This window comes from Hesperophylax consimilis, chromosome 17 (assembly GCF_061612785.1).
Source record: "Hesperophylax consimilis isolate HC1 chromosome 17, BYU_Hcon_1.0, whole genome shotgun sequence".
Taxonomy (NCBI): Eukaryota; Metazoa; Arthropoda; class Insecta; order Trichoptera; family Limnephilidae; genus Hesperophylax; species Hesperophylax consimilis.
In genome coordinates this window covers 32,185,071-32,208,855 of record NC_142852.1, presented here as the reverse complement: position 1 = coordinate 32,208,855, position 23,785 = coordinate 32,185,071, and the positions used below count along the sequence as shown (strand labels likewise).

General features: G+C 34.9%; 1 protein-coding gene across 5 annotated transcripts in view; it reads right to left on the bottom strand.

Annotated features, from left to right (window-relative positions):
* Positions 1-23,785, bottom strand: part of LOC149416434 (uncharacterized) — a 183,413-nt gene that overhangs the window by 53,660 nt on the left and 105,968 nt on the right. For all 5 annotated transcript variants that reach the window (XR_016303542.1, XM_089641675.1, XM_089641673.1 and 2 more), the window contains exons 6-7: positions 16,036-16,139; positions 15,102-15,287 (exon numbers count right to left, since the gene is read on the bottom strand). Coding sequence is in view for 4 of the 5 variants with exons in the window: in XM_089641675.1 (XP_089497801.1) it covers positions 15,102-15,287; positions 16,036-16,139 (290 nt within the window). In the remaining variant the exon portion in view is untranslated. The remainder of the gene's footprint in view (positions 1-15,101; positions 15,288-16,035; positions 16,140-23,785) is intronic.

Genomic DNA, 23,785 nt, shown 5'->3' with positions numbered 1-23,785 from the left:
AACTTCGCTTGCATTATCAAACTGACAGTTTAATAATGCTTTCATAATGCGAAACAGCTGTCACGCGTAATAATAATTACAATAATTAGAAGAACTTGCTTATAAAAATAATTTTTGATTTTAATAAATTGAAAAACAATAAAAATATATTTATATAAATATTTTAAAAAAAAACTATTATTATACATACAGTGCTATTCCACACGCTAAATTATAAAACAAATGCAGAATCTAATTCGACAATTAACCGAGCTCTTCATACTCTAAATGATATTTGTCTTAACTCTAACATTGACATTTTTTCGGATTCACTGCCCAAATTCAAACGTGGCATCATGTCAATAATTTAAAGAATTCAATGCGCATACATACAGTCACACACACACACACACACACACACACACCTATATACTACACACGTCACCTGGTAATTAAGGAATAAACATACCACTTAGCAGACATTACAAAGAAACATATCATAGGTACACAACATGAAGTATCTTAATCCTGTATATTGTTTCATCTCTGTAAATCATGTACTGTTTGTTTCTATAATATAAAATAAAATTAAAATTAAAAAATCTAAACTGAATTTGACAAACACGGCCCCCACATTGACATATGGCCAATTGCCTACAATCATTACTACTTATAATATATAATTATACCGTTTGTACAGTTCCATTACTCTGAACGAACAGTACTACAGCACTACGGTACTGTCAGTATACCCAGGGAGTATTGATTATTATTACAACAGGCAAGGTCTCCGCCGAGGAGTGGTCAAGATAGTCGACTACGGATGTGGAAAATCACTTCCATACGTACTCTTACGCACGGACAAACATGAGTATATTGCCGATTTATTAAAATTCTGTTAAAAACTAGATAGCGTGCCCATTTGGATTTCAATTTTGGGATATGGGTACCGTTTGTTGGACGGCCAACACCCCTGCCATGGGCACTCACAACAAGTGGTTCGCTACGTTTGGTGACTTAGCAGTGGTGCCCGGGTTCATGAGGTGTTGTTTTTTTTTTAGGACGCGTTTGGGCCGAAACGGGAGAGACTGGTAGAGGGAGACCCTTTGACCTCTCCAGACGGACTCTCTCGACCTATCGCCGTCATCGTACGTCCGTCACTCCCAGATACCTTCCCACCCATAACACGTCATACCTTTTTTCCTTGCCAGATCTTCCTCTCATTCCTTTCTACAAAGAGACCCTCCACACAGCATCCCTAAAGATCACATAGGCACTGGGGTATTTTTTTCTCAGGGCCTTATGTTTGGCGCTAATGTAAAAAAAAAATCGTAATATATCGGAACACGTGTTCATGCACCGGCGTTTGTCCCGATAATACACTATGACGAAATGCAAAATTATTAGAAACACGTGTTCCAACATCGCCATAACAAATTGGTGTTTTACCGATAGTTTATTAGGAAATCTTTCAATTCATTCGTTAAAGGCCTGCAGTCCCGATTTTAACCGGAATACGAATTAATATATTAGCAATATATTTTATATCAGTAGGTTTTCTCCGTGCTTTATTCCGACTGTTGACATCACCGACTCAAGTACTTGGTTACAAATCCGGAGGTCGCGGTTTCAAATGCCGACCGTGCGCAAGTTAATTTTATTTGACTAATTCATGTTAATTGTCAGTTTGTTAATTTAAAATAAATTGACTTAGCGTAGCGAAGTCTTGTTTTAATTCGACCACTTGGCATTTCATCTGTCTGTAATTTTGTGTGTTACGTTCCGGTTCCGGTTCCGGTTCAAGATGGTGGATGTTTTAATGATTCAGTAAAGATTATTTGTTTAAATGTAAAATCGTAGGGCTGCAGGTAGAGAGGAGGTCACCATACATGGCTAAAGCCATTTCAAGTGACGTTTCAATTATGAATAGTGGGGCGACACCAAGGCGATACTGACAGTATCTTGTACTCTGAATTCATATAAAATCTTTTAAAAAAACGCTCAAGTTTAACAACAATGACACTTAAATTCAAAGCAAAAGTTTTAGATTTCATTAAACCGAAATTAATAAATATTTTAAATTATTTAACAGATTGTAGGAAAGTTCCTTAGCATAGAATATAATGTTGTCTTAAGCCCGGTATATCAGTTGATTTTAAGCTTGGCTTGGTTGAAATGTCGAGATAAGCGCGGCTTAGAACATAATCCGTATATAGGCCGTAAGGCTAGATATCAGCAATGCTACATAACACAATGTGCTTTCTTTTTTCAATCTAAAACCTAAATTCGGTCTACGTGAGTGGTATATCTATGCTCTGTGATGTAATGGCGATTATTTTTTTTGGTGGGTGTAATGTAAAGTTCCCCCACTTCCCTGAATGAGATCCCTGAGGGGTATGTGTGATAAAACCACGCATGATCGTGTGAGAAATGTGGAGATCCGCAAACGCTGCAAGGCTGGTGAAGCTAGCAGTCCACAATGGAGTGCTGGTACCTACCCTGATGGCAGTGAGTCATGGAACTGGCAGAGGAAGGATGAAAATAGACTGAATGCCTTATAAATGAGATCCCTGAGGGGTATGTGTGGTAAAACCATGCATGATCGTGTGAGAAATGTGGAGATCCGCAAAGAAAGCAAGGTTGATGTAAGATGGTTTGAGAGGAAGACATGGTACGATCAAGTGAATCAGATACTCGAGTCGGGCCATGTCAAGAGTCAGAATGATAGAAGAGTATGTACGAGAGGATGTATGAATGTGAATGAGCCAAGGAATGTGCCAAGACCGAGTCGTTAGGCAGCCCGTCTTCCAGTTAATGTCAGATTTGACATGTGTTATTGCTAGCACCTCGGCGTCTAAAAAATTAACTATTCTGTGGCTTACCAAGGCATATTTAGCCGGCTTAAATTTGAGCGAGGAACGTCGTAAATAGCGAGGATACGGACTGACTGATATACCGGCCCTTAGAGATGCGAACCGAAGCACTTTCCATGTGATTTATAATGGCTATACTATAAGTAAAGTAAGTGCAAGATCTGTACATCTTTCATACGAATGGATTAAGATGATTAATGAATGACCAAACGATAAAAGATGAGAGACTGGTTTATTAATCGTAGTTTTAGTCAGCGCTTTAATAATTGTTTTAGGGCCTCGTTGCGCAAGGAATCGCAAAACAACCAGGCTTTGACGTTTTGACGTCCTTAATGGTCGAAGGGTAAGGCAATCTGGAGGTTGCGAGTTCAAATCCCGGCTTGCGCAAATAAAGTTATTCCATATCAAAATTTATTCATTTCAATTTATAAATAATATATTTGCAGGAAGCTCCAGAGTGAAAACATATTTATTTATTTATTTCATGCCTATTAAGGCTTTTAAATACATATATATATAAAAATATTTACGAAATTATACACGAAAATAGTGCAGGAAACGACTATTTAAAACAATTTCAGAAAAATAAATATAAAGCATAGACATATGAATATTAGTAGACCTGCCCTAAGTGATTAAAAGCGTATTATCCCCACTCCCCATACCGGTTCCATTGAGCCGGCTGGGCTCGCGTACGGCCTCAAGTGATATTTGAAAACGTGACGTCATCATTCTTGTGCGAACTATGGTCGAGGCATCATCGGTTCATTTTACGAAATAACACGGCAAAATGTTTACTTGTACTATGAAAACTGGTAAAAATAGATGCGAAAAAAGAGAATAAACCCAATTGTCGTATTACATTCCATATATAAGCATTATTTTATTTTATTTTAAGCATATTCACATCGTATAATATGAATCAGTTGTTACTATCACATCGAGAAACGTCTGGACGCGAAACACAAAGCTGGTTGGTTGCTGGGAAGTAAATTATGAACATTTATAAAAGTGTCTTAACTAAATACTCTGAAACTAACTACGACTCTGAATATAGAAGCTGCCTTACTTTGCCGAATTTGGACTTCGCAAATTTGTTCATAACGTGGCGAGTAATTTGCGCTCCCATGTAAAAATGTCTATTCATTCAAAGCAGATTTTACTTTTAAGAAGTAAATGGTGATATTATAATGCGAGATGCCTATTTACTGTCAGATTGATTTATTGACGAATCACAGTCAGCTTCACTCCCTTCGTTCTTCAACAGTTGATTTTACCCCTCGCCTTTATCTTCTCGTCTATTAATTCCTATGTCTGTGATATAAAGTCAAAATATCACTGAACTTAATCTACACAGCATGCAGGCACAAAACATAAAAAATTAGAAATATTTTTTTCTGTTTCAGTTGACAAAATTATTATGTGTTAGTCAAATCAAATTAAATGCCCTTTTAAAAATATTCCCTTACTTGATGAAAAAAACTTCAATAGGGTATGCTTATATATTGAAATTGATGTACTAAATATATCAACAACATCGTAGTATTTGTTTCCTAGCTGTTGAATCCGTCGCTTAGGAGTGTGATATTGGGACGTTGATATAGAATTGCTACAATAATATGGTAGGTACTGTCTTGTAACCGACCTGCTTGGAGTATGAAAAGAGATTACATATAATAAATCAGGGGTATCAAACATTGAATTAATGATTTTATACAAACAGGTTGAATCGGAAATAATTCTACGATCAGATAATTTTATTAAATTTATGTGAACTATATACAATCCATCATTCATTGGATAGCCAAGAACTCTGCCAAAGCGTCACCCCAAGTGGTTGGCTACGTTTGGCGACTTAGCATGGGAGCCCAGGTTCATGGGGTGATGTTTGTTAAAGGCTGGATCGGGAGAGGCCGGTTGATGGATACCCTTTGGCCTCTCGAGACGGACTATCGACTCGAATTTCAGTGGGAAAGATACGTCACGCATGGACACACAGACCCTCACACCCCTCATAAATTTTACTTCTCATCGTCTCAGTCATTTCCTTTAAAGAAAAAACTCCACACAACGTTCCCGGAGATGACTAAGGCCCCGAGGGAAATTATTTTCTAACTAATCTCCTAACCAATAATAAAAGTAAATGTATAACAAAACTACAACAGAAAAACGTGGTTCTATTTCCGTACAAAATTATATTTAGACGACAGTTGGCTTGCGCCGGTAGAAAGTTGATCGTTATGGAGAAATTTGCACTAATTACTATTATACTATATACACGGTGTTCGGAAACTAGTGCTACAAGCGATAAACTGCTAAATCTAAGAACAAAAAACACAAAGAAAAAAAAACTTTTTTCGCAAACTAAAAGGTTAAAAAAACTGTTTTCACAAAATATTAACAGCTTAATTGACAGCCCTGCCATCGTGGCCACTATCCAATTCCATCTACCGACTAGGAACACAAGACAAAATGTAATATTCTTCTACAATACATACACAATCAACTACCAGACACACTCACTAACCAATATGATGCACGATCTGAGCAACAAGTTTGGGGGTACTATTCGTATTTTTACCGAATCCATTTATATAATTAAGGCAAAGATTAATGCTAAATCACTGTTTTGATTAATCTTTATAACGAATTGGTGTACATTATGAATATAAAAAAATATGCTTTAGATAAATTGAAGGTTTTTCTATCGTTTCGCTTGAGTAGAATACAAATAAATAAAAAATTACTCGATAAAAAATATAAATGTAAAAGACAAAAAAAAAATATTTTTTCAATTGAAATGTATGAACGCGTAAAGAAAACAACTTTAAAAAATACAATATTATAGCTAAGATTATCTGTGACAGTTTCACTTGATTAACTTTATTGCTTTCTTATAAAATTATTTCTTAAATAAATAAAAACCAGTTTTGTGCTTGAAATCGAACGTTTCTAGACTCCGTTTGTCAAGCGATTTTAATGCCTATTACCTACTATATAAGGTATACAAAGAATATACACAATTTGGCTAGTAGCTTCCTCTTAAGCGTAATCTATACCAGCACTTTGTTGAATCCTACAATTATAGTAAAAAAACATCAGACTCAAATCAAAAAAAGTTATATCACTAACTCTACTCAAAATGTGACGTAGATTCGCCAGTTTCCCTGTTGTGCCACTTGTTACCGGACGCTGTGTACAGTAATTATTTATTGAAATATAATATTATTTGTATTCGTGTAACTATATATATTATTAGGTATTAATGCCGTTGGTAAAAAAATATGTGTTGGAGAAATTAGACAGAAAAACACAATTGAAGCAAATTAAAACGATCTGATGAGGTGTTGAGGTATGATAAAAAGTAATTAGTCATGTGGTGATCGGCTTGCCGGACTTTGAAGTGAATGGTAGAACTCGGTGACGCCCGAGGAAGACATGGCACAAACTTAGATCAGGAGTCATTATAGATTTGACATTTTAAAATGGATTGATTTTTTATTTGATTGCAATTCCTAACCATCTGGAGCTAGTGAGACTATGGAATCCCCAAATTGGTATGAATAAGATAAGAATCTCGCTTAGCAATCCGGAGGTCGCGAGTTCAATTCCGGCGTGCGCCAGTAAATTTCATTTGATGAATTTGTCACTTCACAATTTACTATTTTAAAATAATATATAGTATACTTGTGGCACGTTTTAAAGTGGAATATACTCTCAGTATCGCCCTGGTGTAAGACACCATTCAGAATTGAAATGGTTTTAATCAGCGTGTTTGGTGACCAGATCTGAATGGCCAGGTGCTTCCCCACCTACCCCTTCCCCTGCATAACAACATACCCCAATTGGGAATATCATAGTCTCACTGGCTCCAGACGTTTGGGAGCAGTTGGTACTCTTGTGTGGTATTAATTTTTTTTTTCAATTCCTTTCCAATTCTAACTGTTAACCACGGCTACTTCAATAGTTGTGTCAAATATTGATTACAGTCCACAAAACTCTGCAAATAATTCGCGTACAATAATATTGCGACTATAACGCCCATCAGTCAAAATGTTTCAATAAATCTTTAATTTTTTTTTTGATTTATCGCTTTATCGAATACTTCACAGTTTCCCAAACTATTTAAAAATCGTTTAAAATGGAATATTCTCGCGCCCCTCGAAGGTTTACACAATGAATCACCTGAGGACAAATACTTATCTACCTGTGTCAACTACTACCGGTGTGTTACACCGCACAGGCTGTCAAGGCCGGTGGATTACCGCACCCCTAACTGACAAACAATAACCACAACTACTCTCTGCCAATATTTATTATTTTTTTGGGAAATCGACAGTTAACATTTAATCAGTTTGTATATAAGTATTATATAGCCAAAATAAAACCAATTATGGATTTCCTCCTTGTGACTTTACCTCCACTGAGACAGCATAATATGGAATAAGTTATTTAAATAAATTTTACAAAACAAAAGATGATATAAAACGAAAAATTTACAAAACAATACATTTATAGCCATGGAGAGAGGTTATAGATATAAATCAAATCATAATAGAGACATAACATTATTCACAAACCATCAGAGAAATATTCTTTTATGGACCTCTCGTATTTGTTAAGTTCGCAACTGAAAATATCAACCTTGGATAATACGCTATTGTAATTATTGCATAGTCTGTTCAGACGAGAATTCTGCTTAGAGTTCGTTTTGCTTTGATCAACCCTGAACAGGACAGAAGAGCGTGTTGAACGCGCAGGTACATTGAATGGAATCTTGTTTAGCAACTCTGGGCATTGAATATTATTGTTAACTACTTTATACAGGAATAGTGCATCCTTATGATGCCTCCGTACACTCAGTGAGTTAATATGTAAGCAAAAATTAAGCATTGTTTTTAATACTTTTGTCATCGAGCTAAAACTGTTCAGTTAATATACGAAATAAATTTCTGTCCTACCCGATTGAGATTCGGCTCAGCTTATAACCCGGTTGACTCCAGTCCCTGGGGAGGATGGTTCAATCCTCCGTTAAACCAATTTTATTTTATTTTTCATTTAAAAAGATCACAGCAGTAAAGAGCCAATTGAAGCAATGTTTCTATTATGGATGGCGTTAATTCATCATGGCGATACTGAAAGTATCTACAAAGGTTAGGAAAGCACCTGGCTATTCAGATTTAGTCACTAAACACGCCTAAACCCATTTTAAACAAATTTAAGATTCTGACTGCCGTTATTTCTCTAATATTCAAGTTCTGTGAAGGTTCTATTCGGGTACTGTTATTATTTCATTTTTGTGAAATAACTGGTCAGTAATGATATAATAACAGAACTTTCACGGAACTTGAAAATCAACCTTGAAATTTGATGAATTGTTCAAAATCTGCAAAACAATCCGACCTAAGAAAATATATCTACAGCTCGTAGGCAGGAATTGTCATTTTTTAGATTTAAATTATTTGGGCCCATTTTTGAGGAGATCATTTGTGAGGAGAACTAAAAAAAAATGTGAAAAAAAGATATGTCCGAACAAGTTGACAGCCCCCTCAGAGTTTTTGTTATTCTCGACAGCAGTTCAATAATAATATTGAACAGAAAGATTATTATCACAGGGTGACCGAAAAGTGTTATATTTTGACAGAAGGTAATATTTCTGAATGTATCCGAAAACTAAAAACAAATTTTAAAAGGTGATAAAATACGCGATTTAATTTTATTCTTAGTAATCTCTAAATAGTAAAAAATAAATTTAATATCCGCGTCTGTCTGTTTGTGCGCTTAGTTCTTCTAAACTACGGAACGGATTTTGATAGGGTTTTCAATATCGTTTAGAGAATTTCTTCAGGAAGGTTTACATATATAATACATGCATATTATGTTTATAGAAAGTAGAAAAAAGTCGATGTTTTGTAATCAAGACGTAAAAAATATATTTTCGGGCGCTGAATGCTGCCTGCTCATTCAATAATATTAATAATTGATTGACTGCCGTAAAATAATACCATATTATGTAAACGAACCAAATTTTTAGAAAACTTATTTTTTTAAATATATTATGATAAAACTATACTAACAGAATGAACGATTAGTCATAATAGACCCGATATAGTTTTACATGACAAAATTAAAAAAATAACTTATATCATTGATGTCGCTATCCCAAATTCCTGTAATATTCAAAAATCTGTTAATGAAAAAATAAGAAAATACACAAATTTAGGAAATGAGATAAAAATAATTTGGCATTCTCAGACTATAAAAATATTACCATTCGTTATTTCGGCTACTGGCATTATACCTAGCTCTCTCATTAAAAATTTAAGCGTATTAGATCTATCAAAAAATTTATATATAAAGATGCAAAAGTCGGTCATTTTGAATACATGAAGGATAACGAAAGATTTTTTAAATATTTATGTTGAGGGATCAGTAGGATTTATAGGCCCTGTTAGAAGTTCTACCGAGCCGAATCCTCTGATATGAAAATATCTGGAGTCGATGAATTATTTTCCCATTATTGATCTCTGGTGAGTTGACGTGTTGTTCTTGTATTGTTTTGTAATTATTTTGCTTATATAATGCACTTGCATAAAGTTGATTGACTAGATGATCATTTGTGGAAAAGTGTGTGGAAGGGTTTAGTTTTTCCTATGGGGAAGATTTAACCCGTACATAAAATCGGAAGTTAAAACAACATCCATCCAGCATCCCCAAAGTGTGCAGAGTAATTGAATTTATTTATTGTTATTTAAAATTGAAAAATGACAATTTTTTTCTAACCACGCTGTATTTCTCCAACAGCAACAAAACCACCGCTAATTGTCCCCACAATTTTTGACAAGTGTTTTTTTTTTTCAATCTTATTTTCGTTGCTCCGTTTCTTGTTTCTACCGCCAGAGCGCTGCGCGGCGGGAGGACCCGTCTAGCAGGGGCTAGTCGGCGACTAATGATCTCGACATATGATTAGTATTGTTGTATTATCAGATATAAGGTTATTAATGATGTGACGACTGGGGCGGTAAAAACATTTAACAATTCTCACCGAGTATCGACGTTTCATTTATTATTTGTGTGTCATTTGTCAGAGTTTGTTGTTTGGTGCGTTTGAAATATGATGATCCTAATTTAAGATACTCTCAGTATCGCCAAAGGAACAACATAGAAATAAGAATCGAAGCTTTGTAATCGAAAATGTAAGTATGTTTAGTTGCAAGGCTCTATATCTATAAATATATAATATGTCATTAGGACGGTAATAATAATAATAATTGGATGACTTGTATAGCCCCGTTTTTGTGCAAAATCACCTCAAGGGCGCTGTACAAACTTATAATACATTTCTACAGTGATCTATGTTATTACTTAACTATTTATGGAGATAATATACAATACAATACTTACCTGGTAGGTCACTTGAGATTAACACTTAATTAACATTATCTAATTGTTTATTAGCGAAATTTAGATACAGGATTTAGGACATAATTGGAAAATTGAATATAACTGGACTTTCTCTTAGGAATGGTATATTTAATTTAAGGGTACGACAGCTTAAAAAGGTAAGTTTTTAGTTTAGACCTGAATTCTGTTGGACTTGTTATGGATCTTAGTTCCGGGGGGAGTTTATTCCAAGCCGATTTTTTTAAATTTTATATCGGTTCCACACAGGAGACTCCGGGCCCGTGTCATCTTCGGAGGTGCTGTGTGGAGTGTCTTTTTAGGGAAAGGAAGTTCTGAGAAGTAAAAAAGGGTATGAGAGGTGGATAGTAATGTCCAGAAGTGATGGACGTGTGGATCAATGTTCCGAGAGAGTCCTGCTGAAGAGGATGATAATAACATAGATCATTGTAGAAATGTATCATATATTTGTACATCGCCCTTGAGGTGATTTTGCACAAAAACTGAGCTATACAAATCATCCAAATATCAATTAATTAATTAAAAAGACCTGGCACGATCAAGTCAACTCTAGAGCGCCACAATTAAATTAATCGTGAAATCAATCGATTCTACCACCAACAAGTGCAAGGTGGTCGAATTATAAGATTGATTGTCTGTTCCCGATGTCGGTTTGTCGATACAGATAAAAGCAATCGTGGTATTTATTTGTACAACATTTTATCGATGGGTATCTTTGACCGGTATCTTCAAAGACATTGCCAAGTTTTTATTTTAATATATTTTTTTTAATTTCTAGAAAATAATGTGATCTTTCTATGGTGTACCCTATTCTAAGGTCACATTGTACATGGTTATTTGTGTGAATTATTGATTGTAAATTTGGCCAAGTTTTTTTGGTACGATCATTTTTGTAAACGTTCAAAATATACAAGAGGTAAATTATAAAGCGAAATAATGGAAGAAAAACATAACATTATACAAACAAATGTATAGTGGAAAACATACAGGGTGTATCGGCACGTACCCGACAAACTTTAACCAGCTATTCCTTAGCACATTTGGAGTAAAAAATGTTATGGGCACTTTGCTGTCCGGTAACATTTTTTTTCAATAAAAAATATACTATTCATATTTTCACCACATGTCACCAATGTTTTATCATTAGTCAAAGTTTTAAAACCCATCTGGCAATATTTTATATCAGGATACTGTAATATAATTGTTTTAAGAAGAAGAAAGCGCAATACGACGCGGCATGACAACTCAAAAATCAATACACGATATTAAGAGGAAGCTACAAGTCAAAAATGTGTTTATTCTTGGTATACCTTATATTGTAGGTAATGGGCATTAAAATCGCTTGACAAACGGAGTCTAGAAACGTTCGATTTCAAGCACAAAACTGGTTTTTATTTATTTTCTAAATAATTTTATAAGAAAGCAAAAAGTTAATCAAGTGAAACTGTCACAGATAATCTTTGCTATAATACTGTATTTTTTTTAAAGTTGTTTGCTTTACGCGTTCATACATTTCTATTGAAAAATATATTTTTTTAGTAGTTTACATTTATATTTTTTATCGTGTATTTTTTCTTGTATTCTACTCAAGCGAAACGATAGGAAAACCTTCAATTTATAATGTACACTAATTCGTTATAAAGATTAATCGCCTTAATAATTTTTCGGCTGTAAAAATCTCAAATCAACTTGTTGTCGAGTTCCCAGGGAATTTGTGAAGAATCCACTTTTTAAATAATATTGATTTTGAATTTTGAAAACATTCCGCACATCACGAGGACTCACCTGTCATCTATAGAGGCCAGGGTTCGTTTCCTTTGAAACTCACCTAAACCAACACTCGAACCGAGAACCCTAAACTCAAGAGCAAAGAAGAGGTACAACGGTAGGATTGTACCGAGGGCGTGTCTACATAATGTGCCCAAGTGTTCCTTAATTCTTCCATTATTTATTAAATTTAAAACAGATTCGCTTCGTTTAAAACTGATTCTTGTAACTGGAAAAGTAGTCGACCGATATCGTAGAAAATTTCAAAGTTTGTTCTTATTAGTGCCAGAAGTGTTTAGAAGGTGGTTTGAAAAGCAGAAGAAGTATTAAGGCGATGCACTACGTCGTGTAATATTTTAAATTGAACCGCAATCAATAACAACCCTTGCGTAGATGGCGATAAGGTTTAAATTCCCACTTAACACCATCCGCCTGTTTTGATTAATGCAAGAAAAAAGCATGGCCAAAAAGTGCCATTTATTTTATTTTGTGGATGTTCAGGCATAAATATTTAATTTTTTTTCGATCATTTTATAAATAACTTAATTTTCCACATTATACAATAAAATCATGACCGAAAATGGGTTCGTAAGTAGGAGATTTAGAACTTTAATGCAGTTTTCATGGGCCTTATACATTATTTTTTTCTGGGCTTATAAAAAGACTTATCTAAAAAATACTTTGAAATTCAAAGGCCAGGATGTATTCTACTCGCAGTATTTAATTAAAGCATCTGAAACATTTCTAGGCGACCAAATTTTCACACCAAAAAACACATGATTTTGCATTACTACGTATGGCATCGCCTTAATAATGAACGCAATATCACTGCACAGGAATAAGATACGGAGTGGATGTAATGTAGTTTTTAACAGTAACATTGTGGTATACATATATTTGAAGGCCGGCATAGTCCAGTGGTAACGCATTGGACTGCCATTCCGAAGGTCGCGGGTTCGAACCCGGCGTGCGCAAATACATTTTATTTGATTAATTTGTGTTATTTCACAATTAATTAATTAAAATAATATATAGTATATTTGCGGCGCGTTCCAGAGTGGAAGATACTACCAGTATCGCCCTGGTGTAAGACCACCATTCAGAATTGAAACGTTGCTCCAAATGGCTTTAGCCGTGTTTAGTGACTAGATCTGAATAGCCAGGTACTTCCCCACCTTCCTCTTTCCCTTCCCCACTTACCTTCAGCCTCACAACATCCCCCAATTGGGGATGCCATAGTCTCACTGGCTCCAGACGGGAGCAGTTGGGACTCTTGTGAGGTATTCACTATAAAAAAATACACTACCTTGTGAATGGTCAAGGTAGTCGGAGACGCCTGAGAAAGACATTAACAATATTGGTTTAAAAACAACGAACTGCATTTGCACAACAAACGAAAAACAAATCCAACATTTGAACATTTATTTCGCATATTAACTGCTGTAATGTCATCCAATGAATGCGTTTATGTCTGCGTGTATGTGTGCGTGGTTGCCATCATCGACAACGAGTCCATCTGTCGAGTTTCAGCTCAAACAAATGTCGGCAAGTAGGTTAATTTTCTCTTCCAAGATTTGCATGCTTTTCATTCACGAAAAACAATATAAATTCAAGTAGATGTATTTAAAAAAGCGAGGGAAACAGTCCACGAAGGTGTTTTGATACCAACCCTTACGTACGAACGACCCAAACTATGATATATTGAATACAATTATTAAATAAGAGATTTGAAAAAAAATGACAAGGACATATAAGGTTGAGAAATGGGCCCCTTGTTTTGGACAATGATTCTTGATAAGTCGCAAAAAATCTAAGGTTTCTTCCCAAACAGTAGCAAATACGCGTAAGTAGTTATGTCAACTTTTTCCTAAATAAATATCTCAGAATAAACAACGCGTGATGGCATAGGAATTTCTTCAAAAATTCTTGAAAAAAATACACAATTTCAAAAGTTAAATTTTTTTTTAAATATTCAAAAATTAGCACAAATTTCAAATATTATACTAAAATATTTTAAGGCGATTCATTACGTCGTGTTCTATTTTGAATCGAGCTGCTATCAATAACACTCCTTACGTAGTTGGCGATAAGGCTTAAATTCCCGCTTAACATCATCCAGCTGTTTTGATTTGGGCACGAAAAAAACATGGCCAAAAAGTGCCTTTTATTTTATTTTGTGGATGTTCAGGCATCAATATTTGAATGTTTTCAGATCATTTTATAAATAACTTAATTTGCCACATTATACAATAAAAACATAGCTGAAAATGGGTTCGTAAGTAGGAAATTTTGAACTTTAAAGCAGTTTTCATAGGCGTTATAAATTATTTTCTTCTGGGCTTATAAAAAGAATTATGTAAAAAATACTCGATTATTTCAAAAGCCAAGATGTATTATACGCGCGGTATTTATTTAAAGCATCTGAAACATTTCTACGCGACCAAATTTTCATACCAAAAACACATGATTTTGCATTACTTAGTGCATCGCAGTATTATATTAAAATATTTTAAGTATTATATATGACAAAGGTTATGAAATAATTGTACCACTCTGGAGATCGCCATAACAGGAGGAAACCAGTTACGGTAAAAAATAAAATATTGTAGAAAAATAAAATATACTGGAAAAATAAAATATAGTGGAGAAATAAAATATAGTCCTAAAATAAAATATATCTACTGGAAAAATAAAATGTAGTCGAAAAATAAAATATAGTCGAAAAATAAAATATAGTGGAAAAATAAAATATACAGGAAAAATAAAATATTGTTAAAAAATAAGATATAGTGGTAAAATAAAATATAGGCGAAAAATAAACTAGAGTGGAAAAATAAAATATAGCACAAAAATAAAATATAGTGGAAAAGTAAAATATAGTGGAAAAGTAAAATATAGAAGAAAAATAAAATATAGTGGAAAAAAGTTAAAAACATTTTTTATTATATTATTATGATGGAATTATACCACGAATTGTTTGAATCAAAAATACAAATATTCATTTCAAATAGATCTTGAAAAAATTACAAAAATTGAGTAAACTAAAAAAATGTTTCTTACTTGGTGATGGTAGGCTGCGGCCAGTTGCTGGTGGTGGTGATGCTGGCTGTGGTGGTGCTGCGCCAGGTGGTGGTGGTGCGCATGCGCGGCACCCGAGGGCGCGTACCTTCCGGCTAACATGGCTCCTGCTTCGTCGTCTTCTACCGAAGTCTCCCCTTCTGTCTGCTGCTCGCCTGGTTTCACGTCCTGGAAGGATATTAAATATTTATAAACCAAGTATTCATAAAGTCTAAAGTAATGGTGTTTGAAAGAGAGAGTACGAAAACAGTGTGCAATATAGTTGTGAGTGAGGAATACTTGGAGCAGGTGGATGAGTTTGTGTATTTAGGAAGCATGTTCTAGAGAGATGGGAAGGCTGACAGAGATATTGAAACAAGGGGAAATGCAGGTAACTCCATTCATCAGTTGGTGTCAGCATGCAGCAGACCACAGTGGAGTTCTGGTACCTACCCTGATGTATGGCAGTGAGGTATGGAACTGGATGATCCCAGAGGCGTATGCGTGGTAAAACCAAGGATGATCGTGTGAGAAATATAGAGAAGCTGTAAGTTTGGGCATGAAGAGAGAGTGAGCGAAGAGAGGATGGTGAGAAGAATACATGACGCAAATGTGAATGGTATCAGAATTCGGGGACGCTTGAGGAAGACATGACACGATCAAGTGAATCAGATACTTGAGTAGGTCCATATCAAGAGTCAGAATAATAAAAGAGCATGTATGAGGCAAGGAGTGTGTGTCAAAACCGAGTTATTTGGCGGTCCGTAGTGTATAATGCCTTTGTTGGCTATTCATGGGTAAATGTTGTTATATTTTTACATTATTGTTTGTCAGGTCCTCCACACAGCTTCCCCAAAGGTGAAACATGCCCGGTTTAATGTTATTTTCGTCTTAGTGGAGTTAATGATCAAAAACGATCAATAAACAATGAACAAACCTCAAGTTGTTGAGTATCGTCGATGCCAACTAGTTGAAGAGCTTCCTCTAACAGGTTATTGAGCCTCTCGGAGCCGGGATGCTCAGCTGATAGAACATACTCCCCTGCGAAAGAGAAAAGAAATATGGATGAGATAGAAGAAAAAACAGGCATTATCAACAACAACAAAAGCCGGTATATTTAATTATTTCTTTCCTTCCATGAAATGGTTATCCACTAATCTCTAAATAGTATAAGTCTCTGTCTGTTTGTGCACTTAGTTCTTCTAAATTACGCAACGGATTTTGATAAAGTTTTCGCCATCATTTAGAGAATTTCTTCTGGAAGGTTTATACATATAAAACATGCATATTATATTTATAGAAAGCAGAGAGAAGTCGAGCAACACCGGGTTCATGTCAGTTAGTATAATATTACAGAGAAGATTACAAATTAGATAAGTATATGGCTTTCCAATAAGAGGTGTTATTTTGAATAGCCCGCTATTTCGGTAGATGTTACTTTTGAAGCTGTCATTTTTTTGACATTTGACAAGTAGAAACTACGCCATTGATAAAAATGGAACGATACACGCTTCAAAAACGCATTGAAATTATTAAAATTCACTTGAGTGAATGAAATGCAAATCATCTTGAGTGATGAGGCCGATTTCCACCTCGGTGGCTTCAACAAGCAAAAATTGTCGCATCTGGGGCTCGGAAAACCCAAGAGTTATTGTTGAAAAGCCTCTTTATCCTCAACGTTTGACTGTTTTGTGCGGTTTGTAGTCCGGCGGTGTCATTGAATCATACTTTTTCGAAAATGAGGCTGTAGCAACAGTTACGGTGAATGGATTGCGCTATCGAGAGATGATTAATGATTTTTTATGGCCGAAATCGGATGATATTGATCTGGACAACGTTTACTTTCAACAAGACGGCGCCACGTGCCACACAAGCAACGAAACCATTGATCTTTTACGATTGAATATCAAAATAACACCTCTTATTGGAAAACCTGTATAAAAAGGTTATAGGGGCAATTTAAATATTTTTACGTCAAAAGACAGTAGATGAACTGTCTGCTAGTTACGTTGACAATATCGATGGTCAATATAATGTCAGTTAGCGATATTTGCGAACACGGTCTGATTCCGACGGTCGCTACTTTTAGCGCGGCATCCTACTTGTCGGATAAGCTGTCAATATGCAAAATAACTGGCTTTTTAATTAATGGAGGTGAACTAACGAAGCTCTTAGAATTGAAAGAAATCGTATACACGATCCATAGACTTAATTAATTCATCTTAATTTCATTTATCAGTTTCGAGAAACAAAAGTTCTTAATTATGGCTAATGACCTTATGAACTTATTGACTCCGTTTTTAGTGTCAAAAACATGCATGTGGACTACCAACTTATATTAAAGTTAATGTTTTAATTGGACATTGTCAATTTATAAGTAATTTTACTAATTGACACTACCAGTGTTGCCAGTTTACATCGATTCTGATTTATTCCGTTAACAGCATCGGTATCATATATCAATAGTGCGACCGTGCTAGAGAAATCGGCGTAAAATCATCGGTAGTCACGCCTAACGATTTCACCGTGATAGACTCCAAGATAGAAGTCCTCGTTTTCGGAGCATAAAAAAGTGCATAGGATCTCCCACGAGTAAACTTGTTAGGCACATATAAGTTAACCTCTTATCAATATAGGTGGATTAAGTATAGTTACAGAGATTAAATTTTACTAACCAGCGTTGTTGGGAGGGTTTTTTATTAATTTATTATAATTATTATTGATTTTTTTTTATACATACGTGGATAGTTACATAAAATATTGAAACATGTATAAAAAATATTGTAATAAATGTTCATAATTTTTAAAAAAATCCTACGAAGGCGAAGCAGTGTGGGTATTTTAAGAATTTTTATTTTAATTTAATGCTTTAAGTGGAGATACAATATCAAATAAAAATTTAAGTTATTTTAAAAGAGTTACTGTAGAGATGCAATACAAGAAACTAAATCATGAAATATGTAAAAGTTTTAAAATAACACAAAAAATAAGGTAAATACTAGTTTTTAAAGAAGACATCTTAAAAAGTGAATTAGCAGACAAAGCATTACAAACAATAAAATATATCCGCTGTTTTGTATGTATGTGAAATAATAAAAAATAATCTCTCCATGGATATAAATGTTACAGAGAGCTTTGCTAAAACCTATAAGAAAAAAATATCTAGTTCAGTGTTTTTTAGCCAAGAATTGATGTACTTTTTAAAAGATTGAAGGTTTACACACGTGGCCCTTTTAAAGGTTGTACATAAAGAATTATACATTTTTGGAGCAATAAAACTAATATGCCATTGGGCCAACCTGGTTTTGCAGTGAGGCACAGCATATTCACAAGCGCCATGTCGTTGGCTGGCACGATTTAAATTTTTAATAAAGTTGTTTGGTCGCGTGTAAATAAATTTTATACATTGAGCACTACAGGTCTGCTTAAGGTCCAAAATTTCAGTTTCTTGGAACAATTGTTTAGAGGGATAGGATTTAGTTTTTTGGTACATTATCTTAATAATTGATTTTTGGGCAATTTCTAGTGGTTTTACATGATTGTTGAAAGTTCCGCCTCAGCCAATTATTCCATGGGAAAGAGATGATTGAGCTAGTGAGTCATAAACTAGTTTCATGGTTTTTATATTTACTACATTACTCATTCTTTTAAATATATATTTTAGGTATCTCAATTTGTTAACAGTTTTGGAATATAATTAATACAGGAGATGCAAGAAGGTATTTATTAATGATGCCCAGCTTATATGAATGAGGATAAACAGATTTTTTTTTTTATATTTACTCCACACAGGAGGCCCTGAAGAAAATAATTTCCCTCAGGGCCTATGTCATCTTTGGGGATGCTGTGTGGAGGGTCTTTTTGTGGAGAGGAAGGAGTGAACATGGGTCTTGAAGAGTCCCATGTTGTAGGAGGGAGGAAACACAGAGGCCGGCAGTTCGTTCCACAGCCGAGCTGTTGAACTTAAGAACGAATCGTAGAAGCGACCCGTTCTCATGTGACAAGTGTCAACTGTGTACAAATGTTGGGCGCGCGTTTGGCGTGTATCCCGACTACGCACCGGTGCCGAAGGGATCAATGACGCTAGTTCCTCAGAGCATCTTCCATTGTAATACCGATAGAACAAGGACAGCATACCTACCTGACGCCTGTGCTCTAAAGATTGCAGTCCGTTTGTTAAGATTGGGGAATCTATCAAACGGACCGCCCGTTTCTGTACAGAGTCAAGGGTTTTTTTCAGGTATTTTGGGGCTCCAGACCAGAGATGGCTGCCAAATTCGACAGTAGGGCGCACTTGCTTGTACAGGGTGAGCAGTTGTGTACTATTAAAGTATCTGCGGGCCCTGTACAGTACGCCCAGCTTCTAAGAGGCCAACTTTACTCTGGCTGACTTTAGATGCCGATAATAATTAAAATATGTCCATTACATTGATTAAATAGTGGTGTGTGTATACAAAGCAGAGAGAGATACCTCTAATACTATGCTATAATATACCTACCGGCATAGGTAAATAATTTCAATTAATCTAGAAATTGTATTTACAGATTCAATTCTAACTGGAGAGAGTGTAGTTTAATTACCACTGAATACTGTACCGCTGGAAGTGCATTGCAGGCGTGTGCGTGTTTACGAACTCAAGTTATATGTGCTAGTTGATATATTACCTGTTCGACAGATACTCGTATTAGTCTTTAAAATTGTATGCCAAAAACTACTGTAGGATTCCATATATATATCACACACAAGACACATAATTCAGTCAAAATGAAGGTATGTCAACGAACATTCACGCAGAAAGAGAAACAATATTTCGTGTTGCTTTTACCTCCAACAGATGGCGCAGTCATATATGACATCTATATAATACAGGTATATACAAACACACGCGTATTCGAATGTAACATTGTGTCAAAATTTCAAAGCAATCGGTCAGCAGAACTTTCGAAGATTTAAGATTTTGAACAAACGAACATTTAATTTTTTATTTATATATAAAAGAAGATACAAGATACCAATGGATGTATAAAAGCAGTGGTGGCTCGTAACTTTTGAGCCTGATAGTGTAAAGTTGGAAAAAATCTACACTATTGATGATGATATTAGGTCAAAACAATTTTTTTTATTTTGTCAAAAATTCGATTTTTTGTTTGAAGATTTTCAGGAAATTTCAGTTTAATTATTTCTGACGAAAATATTACTAAAATCTCAAATGTTTCTAGAGGAATCCCTGAGGATGTAAATTATTTATATTTAATATTAATAAAAACAGGACCTTCCATTAAAATATTTTATTTAAAACGTTTTTAAAATATTATAAAACGTTTTTCAGCTATAAAATTAGCGGGAAGCACCAGATCTAATATTTCTATAAAAAGAATTAGTAACTTCCCGAGAGATCCCTCTAGAAACATTTGTGATTTTAGTAATACGTTCATCATAAATCCCACGTAAAAATGGATTGTTAAGGCCTGCTATGGCAAAGTTGACCTTAGGTCCGTCCATTACGCTTGGCCGCGCGCCGAACATTGTTTTTACGCGACTTCATCACTTAAGCCGTTAAGATTCCCACTTTATTTTAGAGATTTGCTAGGGCAAATTCAACCTTAGTGCTGTCCAATACACTAGAGCTGCGCGTCGCATATTTTTGTGCACGGCTGCTTCACTTACGCCGTTTAAGATTCTGCCGTTATTTTGGGGTATTGTCTTAAGGCGATGCCATACGTATCTAGTAATGCAAAATCATGTGTTGTTGGTTTGAAAATTTGGTCGCTTAGAAATGTTTCAGATGCTTTAATTAAATACTGCGAGTAGAATACATCTTGGCCTTTGAAATAATCGAGTATTTTGTAGATAAGTCTTTTTATAAGCCCTGAAAAAAATAGTGTAAAGGCCTATGAAAACTGCTTTAAAGATCAAAATCTCCTACTTACGAACCCATTTTCGGTTATGATTTTATTGTATAATGTGGAAAATTAAGTTATTTATAAAATGATCGAAAAAAAAAAATATGCCTGAACATCCACAAAATAAAATAAAAGGCACTTTTCGGCCATGTTTTTTTCATGCATAAATCAAAACAGGCGGATGGTGTTAAGCGGGAATTTAAACCTTATCACCATCTACGTAAGGGTTGTTATTGATAGCGGCTCAATTTGAAATATTACACGACGTAGTGCATCACCTTAATATGATATAGGTATGAAAAAATTCACAGTGTATCTTTAAATGCAACTTAAGCATTCGTCAAGAGATTTTTGCTTTATTTCAAACGAGTCATGTTTTATTAAATATTTTCAAAATTTTCTCTTAATTATTATCGTTTATTAGCGCGCTCCCTCTAACAATCGTATTAAAATATCTCACTTGCGTCAAACTTTCTATTGTAATTCGTAAACGCAGTTTTGATATCGCGTTATAATCAAAATAATCTAATTGTATTATTATCTTAATTACAGTACAGTTTCGGATTGTTGTTAACGGAAGTGGCGCCCTCTGTTATTTAAAAAAAGAACCGTTAAAGTTTTCATCTGCTAACTTTTATAATTAATTTACGCGTAGCTTTGGATCACTCAGCTATAAAGCGACCGCTCTATAAAATCTCTAAAGTTAAGTGGGAATCTTAATTTAAAACAAATTTCTACCCAATATCCAGGTGTGTCAATGTTTTAATTTCTTGTCAACTTTGAATAAATGACTTAATGATAGAATAAACCAGGTTTCTTTCTTGGTCAAAGCATCTCCACGCGTTGATGTCTTTTGCATGTAACTCCACGTATCGAAGTTCAGATAGGTATATAATAATATTTGAATGATTTGTATAGCGCCGTTTTGTGCAAAATCACCTCAAGGGCGCTGTGCAAATATATAAAAGTCGATGTTTTGTAAACAAGTCGTAAAAATATATATTTTTGGGCGCTTACATTGCTAACACTGGCTAAACCTTATGAGATACAACAAAATAATGTACTACGGAATTGTATATCTTAAAAAGGCCTACATAAAAGTCCTGCATGGTATATATCTATCTCTTAAGGATAACTCCTAGCAACGCCGGGTAAACATCAGCGAGTTTTTAATAAAAATGACCTGCCAGGTAAGTGTTCTGTATCTGTTTGAAAATAATAAAATTAGATAGAGACTAGGAACTCGGTAGTAAATTGTACAGTCCTCGAAGTGATCGCAAAAACGGTGCTACATAAATTATTATTATTATTATTACATTACGCAGGAATATTTCTCAAAGAGCACATCATCACAGCAAACCGAAATTAGAAAATTTGGAGCTTGCGGAAAAACAACACACAAAGCATCAACAGCAATCAGACATTGCAAAATTTCGTTTGCTCGATGGCACTGACTTAGTGATCACGTGAAACTTAGTCGTTTTCCTCCTTCATATAATCGGGGTCTCTTCAAAACCCGCATTAAAACATCCATTCCTACAGCCCCTACCTTAACACGCCTCGCGATACTGCCCAACCATGTGGCGACTAGCTTCCCTGACTTTACACTGTACAAACACACTAAGGACGGGTTGTTTCGGAGAATTTGAACAATTCATCAAATTTCAACGTTCATTTTCGGGTTCTGTGAAAGTCCTATTCAAGTTCTGTTATAATATCATTGTAGGCTAGTTGCTTGACAAAACTGAAATAAAAACAGAACTTGAAAAAATCTTTCACAGAACTTGAAAATGAACGTTGAAATTTGATGAATTGTTCAAAATCTCCGAAACAACCCGTCCTTACTGATAAAAAAATCAAATTTATTAAAATTCACTTCAAATTATTCGTATTCCTGTTAAAAAAACAGGATTGTAGACCATTAACAAATGAATTGAAAGGAATGCTAAAAAAATCAAGTAAAATACCAATGTTTTATCTCGTCCTGATACATTATTAAGAACAACGCAGGTGAATGAACACGTGTTCCGATATTATTACGAATTAAGCATTATCTACTGTGATGTATGTGAAGGTCGTACACAATAATGGTAGAGTCACGTGGGGTAACCGTGCGCAATTTTTACATTGGGATTTTTGTATTTAAAAGCTTTAGGTATTTTACGCAATTTTTTTGTTTATTAATATGATCGATTATTAAGGCATCTCAAACAACCATAAAAACCTCATATGGTTCATAAATCAAAAAGTTATATAAAAAAGTTTACATACATGTCGATTGCGTACACTTACCCCGTGTGCGGGGTAAGTATACGCATACCGTAGGGTAAGTGTTCGCACCGCGAAGAGTTACCCCCCATTGCAATTATCACACTTAAATTGCCCCTTATCGTAGTCTGTGCAGTTCTCATGCCACCATGCTTTACACACAATACATTCTATCTAATCTTCTGTTGGTGGATCTCGATATTGCTCCTTGCATTGTGGGCAAAAATAGTCCTTAGAAGCCTGTTTTTGTGCTCTCTTTAAACAGTTATGCACGCTGGAATCTCCCGCCTAACGCTTTGTGGTGATTCTTTGTGGTATGACTTTCTTGTAAAGAGGTGGTCGTCCGATTTCCATGGTTTTAAATATTGGTTTTCGGACGATTTTTGCATCTGCATCTCTCTGCTTCTGCTGAAGTTTCTTTTTATAGGGACTTGAGGTAATTATTTCCGACTTGCAAGCATTTTTCAGTTTGCGTAAAACCGCCGAACTTGAACAACGTTAAACCCAATAGCTCT